Source organism: Rhinoderma darwinii, chromosome 4, assembly GCF_050947455.1.
Source record: "Rhinoderma darwinii isolate aRhiDar2 chromosome 4, aRhiDar2.hap1, whole genome shotgun sequence".
Lineage (NCBI taxonomy): Eukaryota > Metazoa > Chordata > Amphibia > Anura > Rhinodermatidae > Rhinoderma > Rhinoderma darwinii.
Window position 1 is genome coordinate 40,550,495 of NC_134690.1, and position 17,724 is coordinate 40,568,218.

Below are 17,724 nucleotides of genomic sequence, written 5' to 3' on the forward strand. Positions count from 1 at the left end.
CAGATCTCAATCCAATCGAGCATCTGTGGGATGTGCTGGAAAAACAAGTTCGATCCATGAGGGCCGCACCTCACAATTTATAGGACTTAAAGGATCTACTGCTAACGTCTTGGTGTCAAAACCACAGGACATCTTCAGAGGTCTTGTGAAATCCATCACTGACTCGATTTATGTATGGGGATTCCATGCTTAGCAGATATATCAAGATAGTAATTTCGAAGATGTAGGCCATCATCATAAGCACAGCTAGTTTGACCACTGCAAACGCATGCTCCTTCAATATTGATTAAACCATTACGAGATCAGGATTATACCTCAGTAAGGACCTATATGGACATTTCATTGTGAGATGCATTGTGATGAATGGTTACTAATCCATGTACAGAATCTTTGGTTTATAATCCAAATTCTCTTTATATACAAGACATTCTAAGGAGGGACGCAGCTCATACAATTTTTATGAATTCGTTGTCCATGCATCTTGCCAACAACTTTCTTTTGTCAGTCTCTAGAAAAGTAATGTGCATATATTAACCTACTTAAAGGAACACTTTGGGAAAAACTAATACACTGTGTCATGCCTAGTGCAGAGCCTGAAGGGGTGGAGCATGACACAGGAATCTAAAGCACGTCAAATATGGAATTGCTCTGTCATGCATCACCCCTACAGGCCCTGCACTAGGAATAATACAGTGTATCAGTTTTCTCCACACTTTCTTTAGATTTTCAGATTAGATTAAAGAGCTATATAAAAAAAAAAATATTGATATGTAATTGATAATAAGTCGTTTACAACCAGTCTTCTGGTGTTTTATTTAACATAAATCATCATTTTCAGCAGGACCTGGAGACAATATAACATTTGTGGGCACTACCATGCCTGTCATGTGGTGGTTCAACCATGTTGGATTTGCTTGGTTGATCCGCTTTAGTTTTCTTCATAAATGAACGGTGACCAAGATGTTCTCACCTATCCTCTCTCATAGAAATAACATGTTCTTCAGAGCAGAATGAATGTTCATGTAGTCGGCTCTCTAGGGTGATGAATGCTGGCGTGCAACATCCATCTGGCTATTTATTGGTTATTGAATGTCTATGACCAACTTCACAAGTTATTATTGTCAGTAAGGTCCCCGGAATCCATCACCTGTCAAAACCCATTTTCATACCTTAGGAGTGATTTCCAAGTTAATAAAGGCGGGTGCTGATCAGCTAGTTGGAAAGCAGCTACAAACAGTATCTCTCTCTCTCTCTGGAGGACCAGCAAATCCATGCATGAAATGGACAGCTTTTTATCTTCAACCGTGTAATGCTTCATATGCCCTGTGGTGGCGCTGCTGGGGAATTGAACAATTGCTGCCTGGTTCCTCTACAGATCAGTGAAACGTGACAACTTGTGATCAGCTTATCGTCAAGTATCTATTCTAACAAAAAGAGATTGTCCAAAGCTCAAAACCCCCTTAAATGTTTCTAACGTGCTTCCCCAAAATCCCACAATCTGCATTATTCATCAGCATAGCAGGATAAGAATCAATAAACTTACACACTGTGCCACCATAAATGGAGGAGTGGTTGTGACAACCTCTCAGTATATTTTTTTAATAGGTAAGTGTTTAGATCTCTGTGGACAATGAACATTTAAAAGGCCTGTACAGGTAGCCCATGGATAATAGGAATATATAGTATAACTGGACAGATAAATAGGAAGTTATATTTGTTTTCCATCCCCCGCTAGGACTCCAGTTAGGACTCGGCAGAGTACAGGTACTTCTGGTCAGCGGGGACCTCTGCTGGTCTGCCGCAGTACAGATGGGAACATAAGCCTTTTGTGGATTAGAGCCAGATCCTGACAGCATCACGACTACTGATATTAACACCACCATATAGTACATGCCCCTAATGTGCATGGTGTAGAGATTATTATTAAAAAAAGGTTTCTAAGTACTTTTTTTTTCTTTCCAATTATCACTCCCATCATGCCTCAGTATGGAGAATACATTTTACATTTTCTTTATCTTGGGAAGAACTTTCTCCTGTGCTGATTATCGCCCTCTGCTAGGTAATACACTTTGGATTAACCTTCAAGAGGAGAAGAGGAAGGATGGCTGATCATAAGCTAAACGTATTCATAGGGCCCTATTTACCTGATGGATGGCAAAAAAAATTCCTGTGTAGGGCACTGTGGGCGGCATATACTTTGGCATACGTCAGAGGTATACGCGAGGGAAATAATCCCGAAATATACCTCCGACCGAAGGCTTGGACGTGAGTTGAACAGAGCATTAAGTTCCTATTGCATGGGCCAGTGATCGGGCAAATGCTCTTTGATCGGCTGATCTGCTCATTTATGTACCCAATAAAATGGCTGCTAGTCAGCAGCACATCTCCCTGGGAAACAGGTAGATGTGCTGCCAACATAATGGAATGTATGGGGAAGAGTGATTGACGTAACGATAGCTCGTCCCCATACATAACCAATCATTGCTACGTGTGAAAGGAGCAAACGAGCACCGATCAACGATCTATCTCGTTGATCGACTCCTGTTTTGACGGCCTATATTGGGCCTTGTAAAAGATCCCTTCGTCGGTATAGATTCAACTCAAGGGCAGGATTGTAAAAGTCAAAAAGCACAATAACTTATATACAGATCATAATGTATATGTAAGACACAACCAATACAGAATCTAATCATAAAATATTTAATAAAAGTATCTGTACAAAATATTTAAAATTGGTTATAACAGAGAGTATTTAGGAATGTTTAATTGATAAAATATATCCCACTATATAGAATATAGAGAAAATATAGAATGATAATTTACATTTCAATATGTACACTTTTAGAATACATACAATGCATTTACATCCTGGTTTCCCCACTGGTTGACTATCTAAATGTATACATTTCAAAATCCCAGGTCGCTAGTTTAACATGAATATATTAACCAAAAACGTATCCACCTATATAATTAACACAGGACGGAGAGGAAGCCTACAAAAATATATTATTCCATAAGACTCAAATTCCTCAAGAGCCCCCCACAGCTCCGGATCGCAATGTTATACCTTGTTTGATAAATAAATTAGACATGTCTGATAAATAGGTTTGCTGCAAGTTTCAGATTTTTCTCCTGTGAGTCACTGGAAAATGAAATAATACAAAAACATATAAAATACAATGTAAGGCACAATAAGTGGAATGACCCTATAAGTGATTCAGAGGCAAGCATGTATTAAAGAACTAAGAAAAATAGGACTCTTGAGGTGAAATAAAGGTATAAGTACCATAAAGGCAGCCCTGTGGTTGCTTGCGGGCCTAAGCTTGGTTAGCTCCACCTTCCTTGCTCATAAATGTTGTGGACCCAAGCATGGCTCTATTTCTCAACTGAAGATAAGCAAACAAGGGTGGAGGCACCGGCTTGTGGGTCCAAGAGCCCTACTCTCCTACAAGTAATGGGAGGGGGTAGACAAACACATGGCCCTTGCTGACCCAATATTGCGGGTGGTTTGAACCTGCACTAGAGGCGGCGTCATTTGGATGTTTGTTGTCTACCCTTTTGCTCAGTGTACGCCCCTGAGGAGATAGTCAGTAAAGAATGTAAAGCTGGGAAAATTCATGAGACATATAGAACGTTCTTTTGTGGCTATATAAAAGACAATTTAAGAAGACTGAAGTACAGGATACATATATTGGAACCAAGAGATGTCTAACTGCTTTGAGTATGTCACTATTATTACATTAAAATATTTAGGAAAATATCCCCCTTTGGACAAATAAAATAAATGACCCAGTATTCAGGTTCCCAGATCCTCTTGATGGCCGAGGTATTGGCCAGCATTAAGCAGTGAGGAGCATGCTGGGTCACTATCAGGCTTGTGAAGTGCATAATTATTATTCCTTAGAGGTTAGTTTGGATTTTTGTGTGCAAAGCTTCACTGTTGAAGAGTAAGCCCTCTTGGACCATCCGAGGTACATGTAAAGATAGGACATCTTTCCACGTATCGGAGAGTTGGGTACGTGAAAACTTTCGAGTGCCACTCGGATGCCATGAAAAACGGCCCGAGTGGCACTCGATTATGTGCAAGAGGGCTGAGATGTTTAGATTATCACACTTCACCTATAAACCGTATGCAGATTTGCAGGTCAGCAGAAAGCAGCATGTGGATATCCAGGTCTCATCAACCAAATACAGGACATGTTGGAACTTACATTTCCATAGCTGCGTTAGATCTATAAGCCTATCAGACCATGATGGATGCATCTTCAGATTTCTTTTTGAATCGGAAGGGAAATGTATTGGAGAACTGAGGCACGAAATGGATTGTACAAAACATTAGTTTGTATTGACTGGTCATGACAGATCCACCCCTCCACCAGCTTTTATGTGTCTTTTTGTGGACCAGGTACACATAACAAACAATTGGAAGGATTCAAGCAATGAAAGTGTGACTGATTGGGGTCTAACCACTGGGACCCTAACAATCTCAAGAATGGGGATGCTTGGTCCTTTTTCCCGGAGCAGTGGCTTTAGGAGATGGTCTGCCATTGGAGATGGAAACAGCTAAATGAGCATGCTTGTCTGTTTCCATATCTTCCATAGATTGTCATGAAGACTGGCCGTGCATTAAAAACCACTCCTCCCCCAAGAGCAGGGACCAAGTTCACCTTTTATCAGGATTGGTAGGAGTCCCTAAGTTGGACCTCCACTGATCTGTTATTTGTTTTAAAATCCAATTAAAGTGCCTCTGTCACCAGAAGAGACCCTTTAAATTAGGGCTTTATATGGGTGAATTTCCACCTACTAAATGGTCCATAAGGTGCCCAATAGAGAACCAAATATAGAGAGCGCTACATGCAAACATGTACTACCTCTAACTTAGCCGTCTACCAATAAGTAGGGTCGAGGTCTCCCATGATTCCTCTAGACTTATTTGAAGAATGGGAATTAAGAGATGGCAAGTGCTAATTGCGTGTAACTGTGCCACTTTTCCCCCTCCCACAAATTGGTTCTACATGAGTGGGTGTTTAGTGGGTACGAATGTATCCACTGGCTTAGGGACTTGTAGTGGCCCTAATATTAAGGCATGGTGACAGATGCCCTTGATATTGAATACAGCTTTACACATCTCTTGCAGCCATTACCTCTCATCTTCTCCAGCTGGAGACACACAAGTCACAGTTCACCTATAGCTTGGGGTCACTTTTGGTAATATCCCTGAAGAAGGCCCTTCCTTACTGAGATGGCTAATGAACAAAGCAGCGCAGAGGGGTAAACAGCAGCAGATTGCTATATGAACAGCTTTTGTGTGTTCTGATCTAATTACATGTCACTTAACCCATGCGGGTGTCAGAGGTCAACACCTGTACAGGTCTAGAGTTGTGAAAAGGACGCACGGGCCCGGACCCAGAGGAGAAGCTCGGGCAGCGCGTGACATGTCTTTATAAAATTGTGTATTAATAGATTATTATCTACATATTATAGAAAAATCATGGTGATGTTCATTATATACAGATGGGTTGGACGTGGTCAGTGAAATCATATACAAGACCTTTATTACATTAAAGCAGTCCTGTCACTTTTTAATTCTTTTTACATATTTAAAGGGGCAGTCTACAGGACTGTATACATTAAGTTTATTGAAGGGGGCACAGCACACTGCGCAATATTTGGTATTTTGCAGTTTGGTCCCCAAGATATGACACTCTGAAACTGCAAAGCATAGTGGGCCTCATATATAAAAACAAGTGCAGGCGGAAAATAGAGGGTGTTCCCCATGACAGCCAATCAAATTTGAGATTGCATTTTACTACTGAAGGTTATAAAATAAAAGCAGCGATCTGATTGGTTTCTAGAAGTGCAAAGTGTGAAATATAAATTTTTACACCAAATATTCATTATAAGGAGGATTTTTTTTATTATACAGTAGAACTCCTTCGATCTGGCATTATTGGACTTTATTAGGTACCAGATTATCAATTGCACTAGATTATCGGACTATCAAAAAATTATTTAAAACTCGTCAGATGCCAGATTAATAGATCTTTATTGTAATTCTGGTTTTAATTAGAAATTGACCAGAGAGGAGAGAACCATATAGCTTTATCCTTCTCCCTTCTTTGGGATCTTTCTTGGAAACGTGCGTTTATAATGCTGCGTGCGACGGAGCCCTACAACTAAAACAAATTGCTGAAGCTAAATGTAATTTTTCCTGAAAGTGAGCTGTGTAACTGGCCCTCACACTTCTGGGTATGGAGTACAGCACATTATATCCTGTACTGACACAATTCATTGGCAAGATATGCTGACCTGGTTCGTCGCTGCGGAACGATGATGTCACCTGACTAAACAGATTTGCTGAATTCAGGTCATTAAGTTGAGATTCTGCACGAGAGATAAAACTGCACTTGGAAAAGTTGTATTAATTCCTTCCCTCTGTCGACATCTATATAATTCTTCATTTCCCACAGTATTAATAGCATGTAAACGCCCTTCTGCCCAACCGGGGCTGGAACCAGACCTTTGGTACTTCATCTACTCCCCATAGCACTAGGCCTCCAAATTGACTGGGTGAGTTTTATCAGATAATATAGGGTCACAGGGCCTGAGCATACTTAGCACGGGCTCGAATGTTTTCCATTCTTCCATGGGGATTTACGAGTGTAACTCACTATACTATAGGACTGGCAACACATAGAGTGAAACTTTGAGACGACCGTCCAAAAGTTCATTAAAAAATGGTCTTTTGGAGGGGTGGTCTTCTCAAAGAATATGAAGTATACATAGTATATGATAAAACTAAAAAAATATGTCCCAGGAAATCTGGTCTAGATAAAGGGGAGGTTTTTTTTTTAGAGGTTTCACTGGATTTATACCCACTACCACCAATTCTGCTCCAGAGCGTGAGAGAGGGGAATATGGTATCTGGTCCTCCGTGCGGAAACCTGATTTTTTTTCTTAATTATGTGACCATGAAAGACATCATGTAAAGGGGGAGGGCGTCAGCAGGAGATGTAGATGTAGTTGCCCTTCTGAAGAGTGAAGGGCCACATTCAAGACCCCCAAAGTCTATTGTATTGGTTATCATTGTCGATAAAGCTCTAGCGGTTATGGAATAATAAGTCCTAACATATCACCCAATGTTCTACAGTATTTCCAGAATACCCTGTTGGCAAGTTTACCAAACCCTGGATGTCTGTAGACACTATATATACTATTCTTTTATATACAACATTGTCCTTTGCCTGCACCATGCCATGACTATGATAACATTGTAATACTGTTTATTCATTCCGCTTGAATCTTAACATGTTAAAAATTAAAACTAGGGGGAAAATGCCAGTTCTGAAAGGTTGTCACCTGCGAGGGGAAACACAGAACGTCATATCTCAAAACTTTCTATGAGGAGGGAGGCACTCCAGAAGTCTACTTGACGTTTTAGTTACACAGATATTAAAAGTTTCGAAACAACCCAAAAAGTTAGGAGTCAGCATGGAATTTTTAGGTGCTTTGGCCACCTGGCTCCTGGCATTTTTTTTTTGTAGCCCTCTAGTACTGTATACAGTATATACAAAGACATTTAAAGAAATATTTAGTGACACACAGGAGAACCAAACACTTTTAGGTTTACCTTGGCTTGCCTTTTTTGCTTGTGTTTTTTGTTTTGACTTATGACGTACAAAAGGCACATACATGTATATATATGGGCAGCAGCAAGTGCTACCTGCAGCCACAGTTTTCTACCACCATGTCCTCATACTGCTTGTAGACTACATTATTACCAGAGTCTATGTATAAAATACTGATTGGGCTGAGTTTTGAAGGGACGCAGCAGCTTGGTGGGGTGGACTCCGGGTCCATGGAGTTCATTAAAGTTTGAATAATGGCATGATTAGTAGGTTCCAAATGCGACCTCAATGGGAAATCACATACCCCCTCGCAGTGATAAGCTTCATAATCCAAGGGAGCTATGATCCAGTCGTCCCAGCCCAACTCTTTAAAATTTACATGAAGGGGCTTCTTACTACATCTCGTCTTAGATCTCTTGCCTTGCCCTTTGTTGTTGTGAGTTGTCCTATTTGGTAAAGTTTGCCGTTTCCTTCTTCTTTTGATGACGGATCTTTGGCTGTAATCTGGTGGGTCCATCATTTTAGGGTTCTCCAAGGACTTAATTTTGTCCCTTATTTCCTTAAAAAGGTTTTCTCTCCTCTTAGAGTGGGAAGAGACCACCAGTAACGCCTTCTCAGGCTCTGACAGACCCAGTCGATGGAACCCAAGTTGGATCATTGGCAAGTAGGTCAACGTGAGATCAGAGACCATCTTCAGCATGAAACACAAAGACTCACTAGAACTTTTTCTATTTTTAACCATGGCCCTCAAGATGTTAAACACCTCCCACTTTGAGAAAGCGTCCAACAAGTCCACAGAACGAGAGTCTAGAAGTGTGGCTTCTTGCCATGTGGTGGCACAGGTGTAAAGGTAGAGGTGTACCAGACCTCCAGAATTGGGAAGAATCTTACTTATGTTTTCTGGGGCTTTGCGTAGAATCCTCAACTCAGCCCCTATTATTTCATCCAAGGAGGACAAAGTGCTGATGTCAAATGTGTACTTCTGTATCAAGGACAAAGGTGAAGCATCGTCTGAAACAAACAAAAGCATGAAATTGTAAGATACTTAGCCATACCAAAAAGAATGGGGTGAATTAAACTGTATATGAATTAAAATGTATATGTATAACTAACAGCATCTAGCTCCATCTCTGCCAGCCAAAGCAGTAACACACCCGCTTTGCTGATCAGAGAAAGCACGCAATAGGCTGTCATACAGATGTAACCGTCTTTATCTTGACATTTAACGCTTTAAATAAACAATGGCTAGATCTCTTATCTTGACTTTTCAATGGCTTTTGTTGGGTGATATCACGCTGCAGCAAGTTATCAGAATCAAGTTAAAGATGGCTACATCTGTATAATGGGTGCTCCTGTGAGCTGTGACTACTGGTAGCATGGGAGAGTACTAGGGGTCATCCTGCTGTGACTGCCTGCTGAGGAAGGGGGTACTCCTGCTGTGAAAACTAATAGAAGGAGGGACTGCTATGACTAGTGAGGTGTGGGGCTGCTGTGCCTACTGTAGAAGTGGGGAAGCCCTGTTGTGACTACTGGGGGAGATCCTTGCTGTGACTACTGGGGAAGTGGGAATAGCCTTGATGTGACTAATGGGGGAGTAGTAAGGGCCGTGTTGTAACTACTGGGGAAGTCAGGAGGACCTTGCTTTGACTACTGGGAGAGTGGAAAGGCTTTGCTGTGACAACTGGGGGAAGTGAGATGGGTTGTCTTGTGACTACTGGGGAAGTAGGAAGGACCTTGCTGTGACTACAAGGAGAATGGGAAAGGCCCTGTTGTGACTACTAGGGAAAGTACGGAGGACCTTCTTGTAACTAACTGTAAATGTGAAAAGCCCTGTTGTGACTACTGGGTAAGCTAGGAGGGCCTTGCTGTGACTACAGGGAGAATGGGAAGGGCCTTGTTATGACTACTGGGGTAGTAGGGATGACCTTGCTTTGACTGCAATTAGAATTGGAAGAGCCTTGTTGTGACTACTGGGGAAGTGGGGAGGGCAATGCTGTTACTTCTGTAGAAGTGGTAGATGAGTTAACTGGACAGGAGAGAGGGGGCTGAGATACACGTTTTTATTATTTATATAATTTCGACAATATTTTTTTCAATTATTTTATTCAGAATATAAAAGTAATTTCATTTAATGGGTTAAGGAGTTAAATTATTTAGGAATGTTAATGCATATGGATTCATGGAAAATCAGTCTCTCTACAATACTTACTAAAGAAACTGTTGTGAAAATTTAATTAAATTACAGTTTATTTTTATAATCTATTAAATGAGACCACTGTGCACCTGTGATGATGGTGGTGAGTGAGCCAGACTATCCCCCCCCCCCCATTATCAGAGAGGAGAATAGGAAAGGTCAGACTTCAAGACACAGCAGTTCAATTGACACCTGGGCCAAGTTGAGGGGCACAGTAGGCGCAGGAGACAATTCTCAAATGTCTCAAAAACACACTACATACCATTCATTTAAATGGAAAATGAGGGACCAGGGTGAGCCTTACAGTGGATAGTGCCCTGTGTGGCGCCTCCTGTTGCCGCTGCTCTCCCCCATACAGTGTATAAATAACCATGCCTAATTATAAGCACCAAACATTATGGCATATAACAGTGCCAAATATTGGTCAAATAACAGTTCTGTACTATTAACAATGCTATACAGTGATGCCACCGCCATACATCGCAAACATAATAACCTGTACACTGCCTAGGTAAATATCTCCATACAGCGCTCAAGCAATACCAACACACAGGGACCAAATAACAGCTCAAACATAAAATAATGTAATATTAGTGATAGACCATGTGTAAATAATACCACTAGAAAATTCAGATTCCATTGAGGGTCAGGACCGGGACCCCTTTGTTCTTGGCATGGGTTCCAGCTGCTTGACTTATTTTATAACGTGTTTGATTGACGTGGTTTGATGCTATTGATATGGGTATGTATTGTATGGATTACCCAGAACCCAGATTAAAGGGGTCTATACTGGTGACAGCTTTCCTTTAATGGACTTGCCATCATTGCTGTATATTAAATACACCTATTAATGCCAAATGATAAATTACTTTATAAATGGTGACGGGCACCTGTGCCAATGACAAGTCAGGGTCAGATATGGACCTCCAAAGATATTTTGTATAGCTTAATGTCCTCACAATCGGGTCTTTATACTATGAAAATGTCATAATCTTATTGTGCCTGCAAAACACACAAGGCAAAGCATGAATTCTTCTAGAAAATATTTGCCAGTAATAAAAAGGATCTCCACCTGAAGATAACAAAATGGTTCTTCAAGGAGTTGGGTAGCTATTATTTCCGGTTTCCTAATTCTGATAGATCCCCAGTCCTGAGTTAAGGGTTCTTTTGGGTGGAGTTGACCTTTAATTATATATGGACCACATTTCACTCGCCAGTTCCCCTTAAAAGGTTTTCATTTTTGTGCTGTCGTGTTGGCACACAGGCAGAGATATGATAACTAGATAAAGTTGTGGCCCTATGAAATGTGGACTGCTCTATTACAAGGAAATTGGAAAGGGCCCTGGAAAATTTTGCCTGAAGTGGGGGCTTTTGATACTCATCATGTCATTATTCACTCCTTGCATCTTATTGTATTACATTGGTTTATATCTGCCTCTAGGTTGGCAAGGTAGGGATAGGTCCATATATTACAATTTTCTTCACCTGAAACTTAAAATTATTGGTATTGATATAAGTTATGATGCTACAAGCTTGAATACATTACTAAGGGCTCTTTCCCATATATATCAATTGATTAAAAAAATTGTGCACTTTCTGCCCCTGTCCGGCATCCATATCCTCTTTCTGGCTCAGAGCGGCGTCCAACTGATGCCACCTGACACAAAACTGACCTCATAGGAAATTATGGGATCAGTTTTGTGATTAGTGTACTCCCTGCATTTTTGGACTACGTCAAAAGAAACATGTGAATTGGGTCTAAACATACTTAGGAATAAACATAAATAATAAGTTACATATAACACTCTCACACTGGCAACATACAATAAATAAAAATAATGTACACATACAAACTAAAAAAAAAAATTATTAGAGAAAAATTAAACAGAAATGGAATTTGTTTGTTAAAGATGTATTCCCATCTTGGACATTTATGGCATATCCACAGGATCTACCTCTGGGACCTACACCTATATCTAGAATGGGGCCCACTGACCCCAATCCAACCTTCTGCCACTTTTGCTGGGCTTCGGCGACTGAGTTACAAGGTGGCCAGGTTTTCCAGAAACAGACGAGTGCGTTTTTCTTTGATGTTTCAGGAACTCCCATAGAAATGAATAAGAATTATGGAAAAAGCTGTGCTATGCTGTTTCCGTAACTTCCATGAACTTCTATTGGATTTCCCGAAACAGTGTAGAAAACATGCCTGGCTATTTCCCGGAAACCCAGCCACCTTGGAAGTAAGCGACATCGGCTGAAAGTAGGACAGGGGTCAAAGCGCCCCATTTTAGAGACAGGTGAGGGTCTCAGAGTTAGAACCCGCATCTATCTGACATTTATGACTTATCCTATGTATATGCCATAAATTACTGACATGGGAAAACCCCTTTAATTTAATAACCGAGTCTACAATCCTACCCAATGCCAGTAAGCTAAAATAAAGCCTTTAATTTTCTGTTCTCAATCAAACATTGAGCATCCAACATACCCCAGCAGTGGCTGTCCTTTTTTCCCATCCAATCCCAAGATTACTACCATACAGATGCTGAAGAAGACTAAAGAAATACTGTCTAGATAATATTAACAGTTATGAGGTAATTTGTGCCCCCTCTTCTGAACTGCATTTCTATGTTTTTATAGTGAATAATGCAATAATTCTGTCCTTCCCCATCCCCGATAGCAGCTACAAAATTCACAAAGCCAGAACAATAAACTCCAGCCACAAAAGTTACATAAGCATAAATCCAACTGTCATGAGTACTGTCCTTAGGGCTGCCTGTCCACTGGGCGTCAAATCCTCGGTTCCCTGACAAGGGGTAGATTGTTACTATGACTGTGTGCAGGGCCGCCATCAGGAATTTCAGGGGCCCCATATAGCCAAAATTTCTGGGCCCCCCTCTTACTTTTTAAGATACAGCTGCTTTATCATGCGCTGAATCCTGTATCTGTCAGATCAGCGGGGCTGACTGGTTCAGTGTCAGTGGGTCCGGCGTGTCTCTGACACACAGGATTAAGCTGTTAGGCCCGGATACCCACGGGACGGATACCCACAAGACGGATACGCTGCATAAAAATCATGCAGTGTGTCCGACCTGGAACTTGTAATTTAGTCGGCAAAATCACACTGTGATGCGGTTTTTCGTACGGAAATTCCGCTGTGCAAAAAAGCGCTCTTATTTACCCCCTCATCTGACATCCGTTCAGGCCTCCCTGGATTACATTGCAGGCTATGTGACGCTGCAGCCTGTGATTGGCTGCAGTGGTCACATGGGATGCAACGTCATTTTGTGAGGCCAGACCGCAGGAAGAAGGCGCGAGTTCTGGGTAAGTATGATATTTTTATTTATTTTTTTTGAGTTTTTTGTGGCGTAAACGCTGAGATTAAGCCACAAACATCGCAACACTTGGCTTTCTGTTGCATTCAATGGGGAAAACCGCAACAGAAAATCAATAAATTGACTGCGGAATAAAATTCTGCACCGCAGCTCAAGTCATTAACGTTTACGCTGCATTTTGTTTACGCAGCGTGGGGATGAGATTTACAAAATCTCATCTAGTTTGTTGCTACTGTAAATGCTGCGGAATTTCTGCACAGATTTCTGCAGCGTTTAGCAACGTGGGAACCCGGCCTTACCGATCACATCTAAGTTATCGATCACAAAGATGTGATCGATAACATCTTGATCCGTCCGCTGTCACTGAACCTGTCAGTCCTGCTGACCTGACGGATTCAGGTCCCAGTGCACGATGCAGCTGCTCTGTACACAGGACACAAAGCAACTGTATTTAAAAAAGTAAAAATAGATTTTGAAAAAATGGAATTACCAAGTTGCACCAAACACCCTGAGAGACATTTTTAGTTTTCAAATGTGTACAATTCCCCCTCCCCCACACATAACGTTATAGTTTCTTACCTGCCCTGAGCAAAATCTTCATCAGCTGCCTGGTATAAGTTGCAGGCAGAAGGGGAGGAGAGCGGTGTGTCACTGCTCCTCTCCAGCTCTTTCTTCTTCCTCCATCCTCCCTCCCCTGGTTAGAAGGAGCTGCCTGGTGGGCGGCTCCCTCCACACGGAGCCTCTGTTTCCTGCTCATGCAGCATCTTCCTCTCAGGGTCCCAGCATAAGTTACTTCACAGAAAGGCCCGTTGCATTGCATGGTCCGTTCCTTTCTCGTTTTATTATTACTATTACTGTTCTCCCTCTCCTGACAGCCTGCCAGGAGAGGGAGAAGTTACAGAAGGTCTACGGGGGCCCACGAGGGGGGTGCCGCCTGTCCGGCGGGCCCTTTTTTTTTAGCCACGTGGCCAGGCCCCTGACGGCAGTACCACTAGTACTGCCCTGATGGCAGCCCTGACTGTGTGCAATGACTCCATTAACGTATCAAGAGGAGTCTAAATACGATCAGGTGGTAGGATGCTTACATGAAGATTCCCATGGAGAGAAGGCAATAAGTAGGTAGCATCTGTATCAAAACTTGAGAATAAGGACACTTATACACGAGCCAATTATCAGACAGACGAGTGTTCACAGAATGCTCATTCGCGATCATTGCTGATGGTATCGTTTATGCTGCAAGAAGTATTATTGTTGTCGGCAACACATCTCCCTGTGTAAAATTATAGAAATGATAGAAATGTATGGGGATGAGTGATTGTAGTAATGTTCGCTCGTCCCCATGCATTGCTCCTTGTGAAAGGAGCAAACGAGCGCCGATCTCGTTGATTGGCGCTTGTTTACTCAAGCCACAAGGACCCTAAGGAACAGATATGTTGCCACTGAACATCAGTACCTACACATGTGTCCTTCCTTTTCTCTAAACCCAACATATCCCGGGATATATGGCGTGAGATGGAAAAAAAACATGTAAGAAAAAAGTATACCTCCGACAAAGGCTATCCGTCCCCATGTAAAAAAAAGTTTAGGTTTAACGTACAGTATATTTCTTTTTGCTGTATGTCTGTGACGGATCCATCTGACCGATACCATCTGTCGGCCCATCCGTCTCCTTTAGGCTGGGTTCACACAGAATTTTTTGCATGCGGAAAATCTGCCTGAAAATTCAGTTTGGAATTTTGAGGCAGATTTTGCTCTGCCTGCACGCCGATTGAGCGCCGCGAGCAAAAAAACGCTGCAAAATCCGCTTTCTCTACCTCCCATTGATGTCAATGGGAGGTCAGAGGCGTAAACGTCCGAAGATAGGGCATGTCCCTTCTTTTTCGCAGGAAAAAATTGCCTCCGCCTCCCATTGAAATCAACGGGAGGAATTTTTGGCCATTTTTTGACACGTTTTCCGACGCGGTTTCCGTGTCAAAAAACTCTGTGTGAACTCCCCCTTAGACTTCCATGTTAAAAACAAATTGAAGTAGGTCGGAACATGATAGAAATGGCGAGGAGTAAACTACATGTCTAATACAGAATTATGTAGATTAATTATATGAAGAGTATTTATTCATTATTATAACTATGATGATAATTATTGGGTACATGATACAAATAGCAGTGGTCAGAGAGACATTGCACACTGTCAAGGTCACAGACTGCTCAATTTGGCCATTAGACTCGAGTAGGTCCAGTGGACAGGCGGCTTTAAAGGTGTACATGCCATAAAGCCAGACCATGCGGCGGGTATGGAGCCCTTGGACAGGGGGCCCAGTCCTGGTTCATCTTATTCCTTTTGCCATTAAGTGGTGAGAACCTATCCAAGATCTCCTCTTCCGATGAAGTGCATGGTTACAAAACAAGGGGCCGAGAAATAAGCCCAAAGGTCATAGAAAGGGAGTGTAAAACAAATACCAGACCCTTCTATCCTAGGTAAAAAAGCCCCACATCAAAATGGGGGGGCACAGTTTAATCTTTGCTATGGGGCCCCCTTTATTCTGTATATACCACTGGACAGCCTTATGTATTGGAAATAGGTCAATGATTTGTCAGATGTCCTGTGCCTGTGCTTTATGTGTATATATTGTGTGAGCAGAGTGTATGACATAGGAATGGCCTTTATACATTTGTTTTTTATTCATATTTTATAAAAATGTTATATATGATTGATATGTTATTTGAGTGGTTTGTTGGCATTGGAGAGAAAAGAGTGGCACACTTCTTGCAGAGGGAACATTTAATTTCAGTGTCCGCCAATCATTAACCCTAAATTCTTGGGATTGTAATGCCCACGACTCATGTCCATGCCAATTATACTGCCAATTATACTGCCAATTATACTATCTTATGTGTGCCACAGGGATAGCTCAACCATAAAATTCATGTGCTATACTTTCTCAGAGGAGAGGCTTTCTGACTTCCTTCCCATGGTATTGCAGGTAATCCATTTATTAGTCATTAGGGATATTGGAAATCCAAGCCCTTTCTTGCTATTATTTGGAGAGCCATCATAGAAGCAATTGATAATTAACCTGTCGCGGTCCTGGGCTTTAAGCCTCTGTCATTATAAATGTACAGTGCAGGTTTTTTACGCAATCTAGCAGGAGCGGGCTGTCAGTGAATGAGGACGCAGCAATGCCAATGCCTCTACTGGACCCAGAAATGACGGAAAACCCCCTCAGATTCTGAATGAATTACATTAACTCAATAGACTTGAAACAGTGGCTCCTCAGCTGTTGTACAACTACAACTCCCAACATGTCCTGACAGCCACAGAGTACAGGTCTTCTCATGATATTACATGATCAGAATGAATATGTATCTTACACATTGTATAAAATACCTGCTGGAGGAAGGGACGTCTGTGCTTGGTCATGTATAGAGGGCACTGGCTTAGACTTATGGAATGATAAAGATGAATTCATATCCCTACAATACACCGGTATATTTCATATAGCATAATCGATTTTTTTTATATGTTTTAAATATATTGTAACCTGTTTAATAATATAGAAGGACAGGCCTATATACAGCCACTGGTCAAGAATCATATAGTGCTGGGCCCCCCTTCTTCTCTCAGATCAAACTTCGCCCCACCCCAAAAAATAACCTTTACATACTGCTCCTCCATCTTTTCTTGTCTGCAGGGGCCCCGCCAAATCCCGTCAGGCTGCCACATCAGGCGGTCTGTACCGTGGCGCATACAAAGTCCTAATGCCAAGCAGCAACAGGACCTTGTATACGGCGCGGCAGAGACCACCTAATGTGGCAGCCTGAAGGGTTCTGGCGAGGCCCCTTCGGACAAGAACAGATGGAGGACCAGCATGTAGATAGATAGTAAGATAGATAGATAGATAGATAGATAGATAGATAGATAGATAGATAGATAGATAGATAGATAGATAGATAGATAGATAGATAGATAGATAGATAGATAGATAGATAGATAGATAGATGATAGATAGATAGATAGATAGATAGATAGATAGATAGATAGATAGATAGATAGATAGATAGATAGATAGATAGATAGATGACAGACAGACAGATAGATAGATAGATAGATAGATAGATAGATAGATAGATAGATAGATAGATAGATAGATAGATAGATGGATGGATGGATGGATGGATGGATGGATGGATGGATGGATGGATGGATAGATAGATAGATAGATAGATAGATAGATAGATAGATAGATAGATAGATAGATAGATAGATAGATAGATTTGAACAAATATCTATGTTTCCATTGAGGCTGAGCTCTTGACTGCGGATATGTAGATTTTCCCGCAGCTAATAATCTTTACTCTTCTTCAACTTACATCTTACAAAAAAAACTCAACCACCCTGATGTATTTTTCAGTTTGGAAATTCCTGCATGGTGGAGAAGATAAGGGAATTCTTTGAAGGGGTCATCTGGATTCATTTTACATTAAGCGATTGTTTAGATATCACAGAATTAACCCTTACTAGTCCAGATAATTGGATTAATGAAGTGCCTAGGTATAGGCTGCAGGCCTC

At 41.4% G+C, this 17,724-nt stretch overlaps 1 protein-coding gene across 1 annotated transcript in view; it reads right to left on the reverse strand.

Annotated features, from left to right (window-relative positions):
- Positions 1–7,719: 7,719 nt before the first annotated feature.
- GDF7 (growth differentiation factor 7) overlaps positions 7,720–17,724 on the reverse strand; it is a 14,811-nt gene continuing 4,806 nt past the window's right edge. Inside the window, exon 2 of the mRNA XM_075863867.1 lies at positions 7,720–8,639. Coding sequence (XP_075719982.1) covers positions 7,720–8,639 — 920 coding nt within the window. The remainder of the gene's footprint in view (positions 8,640–17,724) is intronic.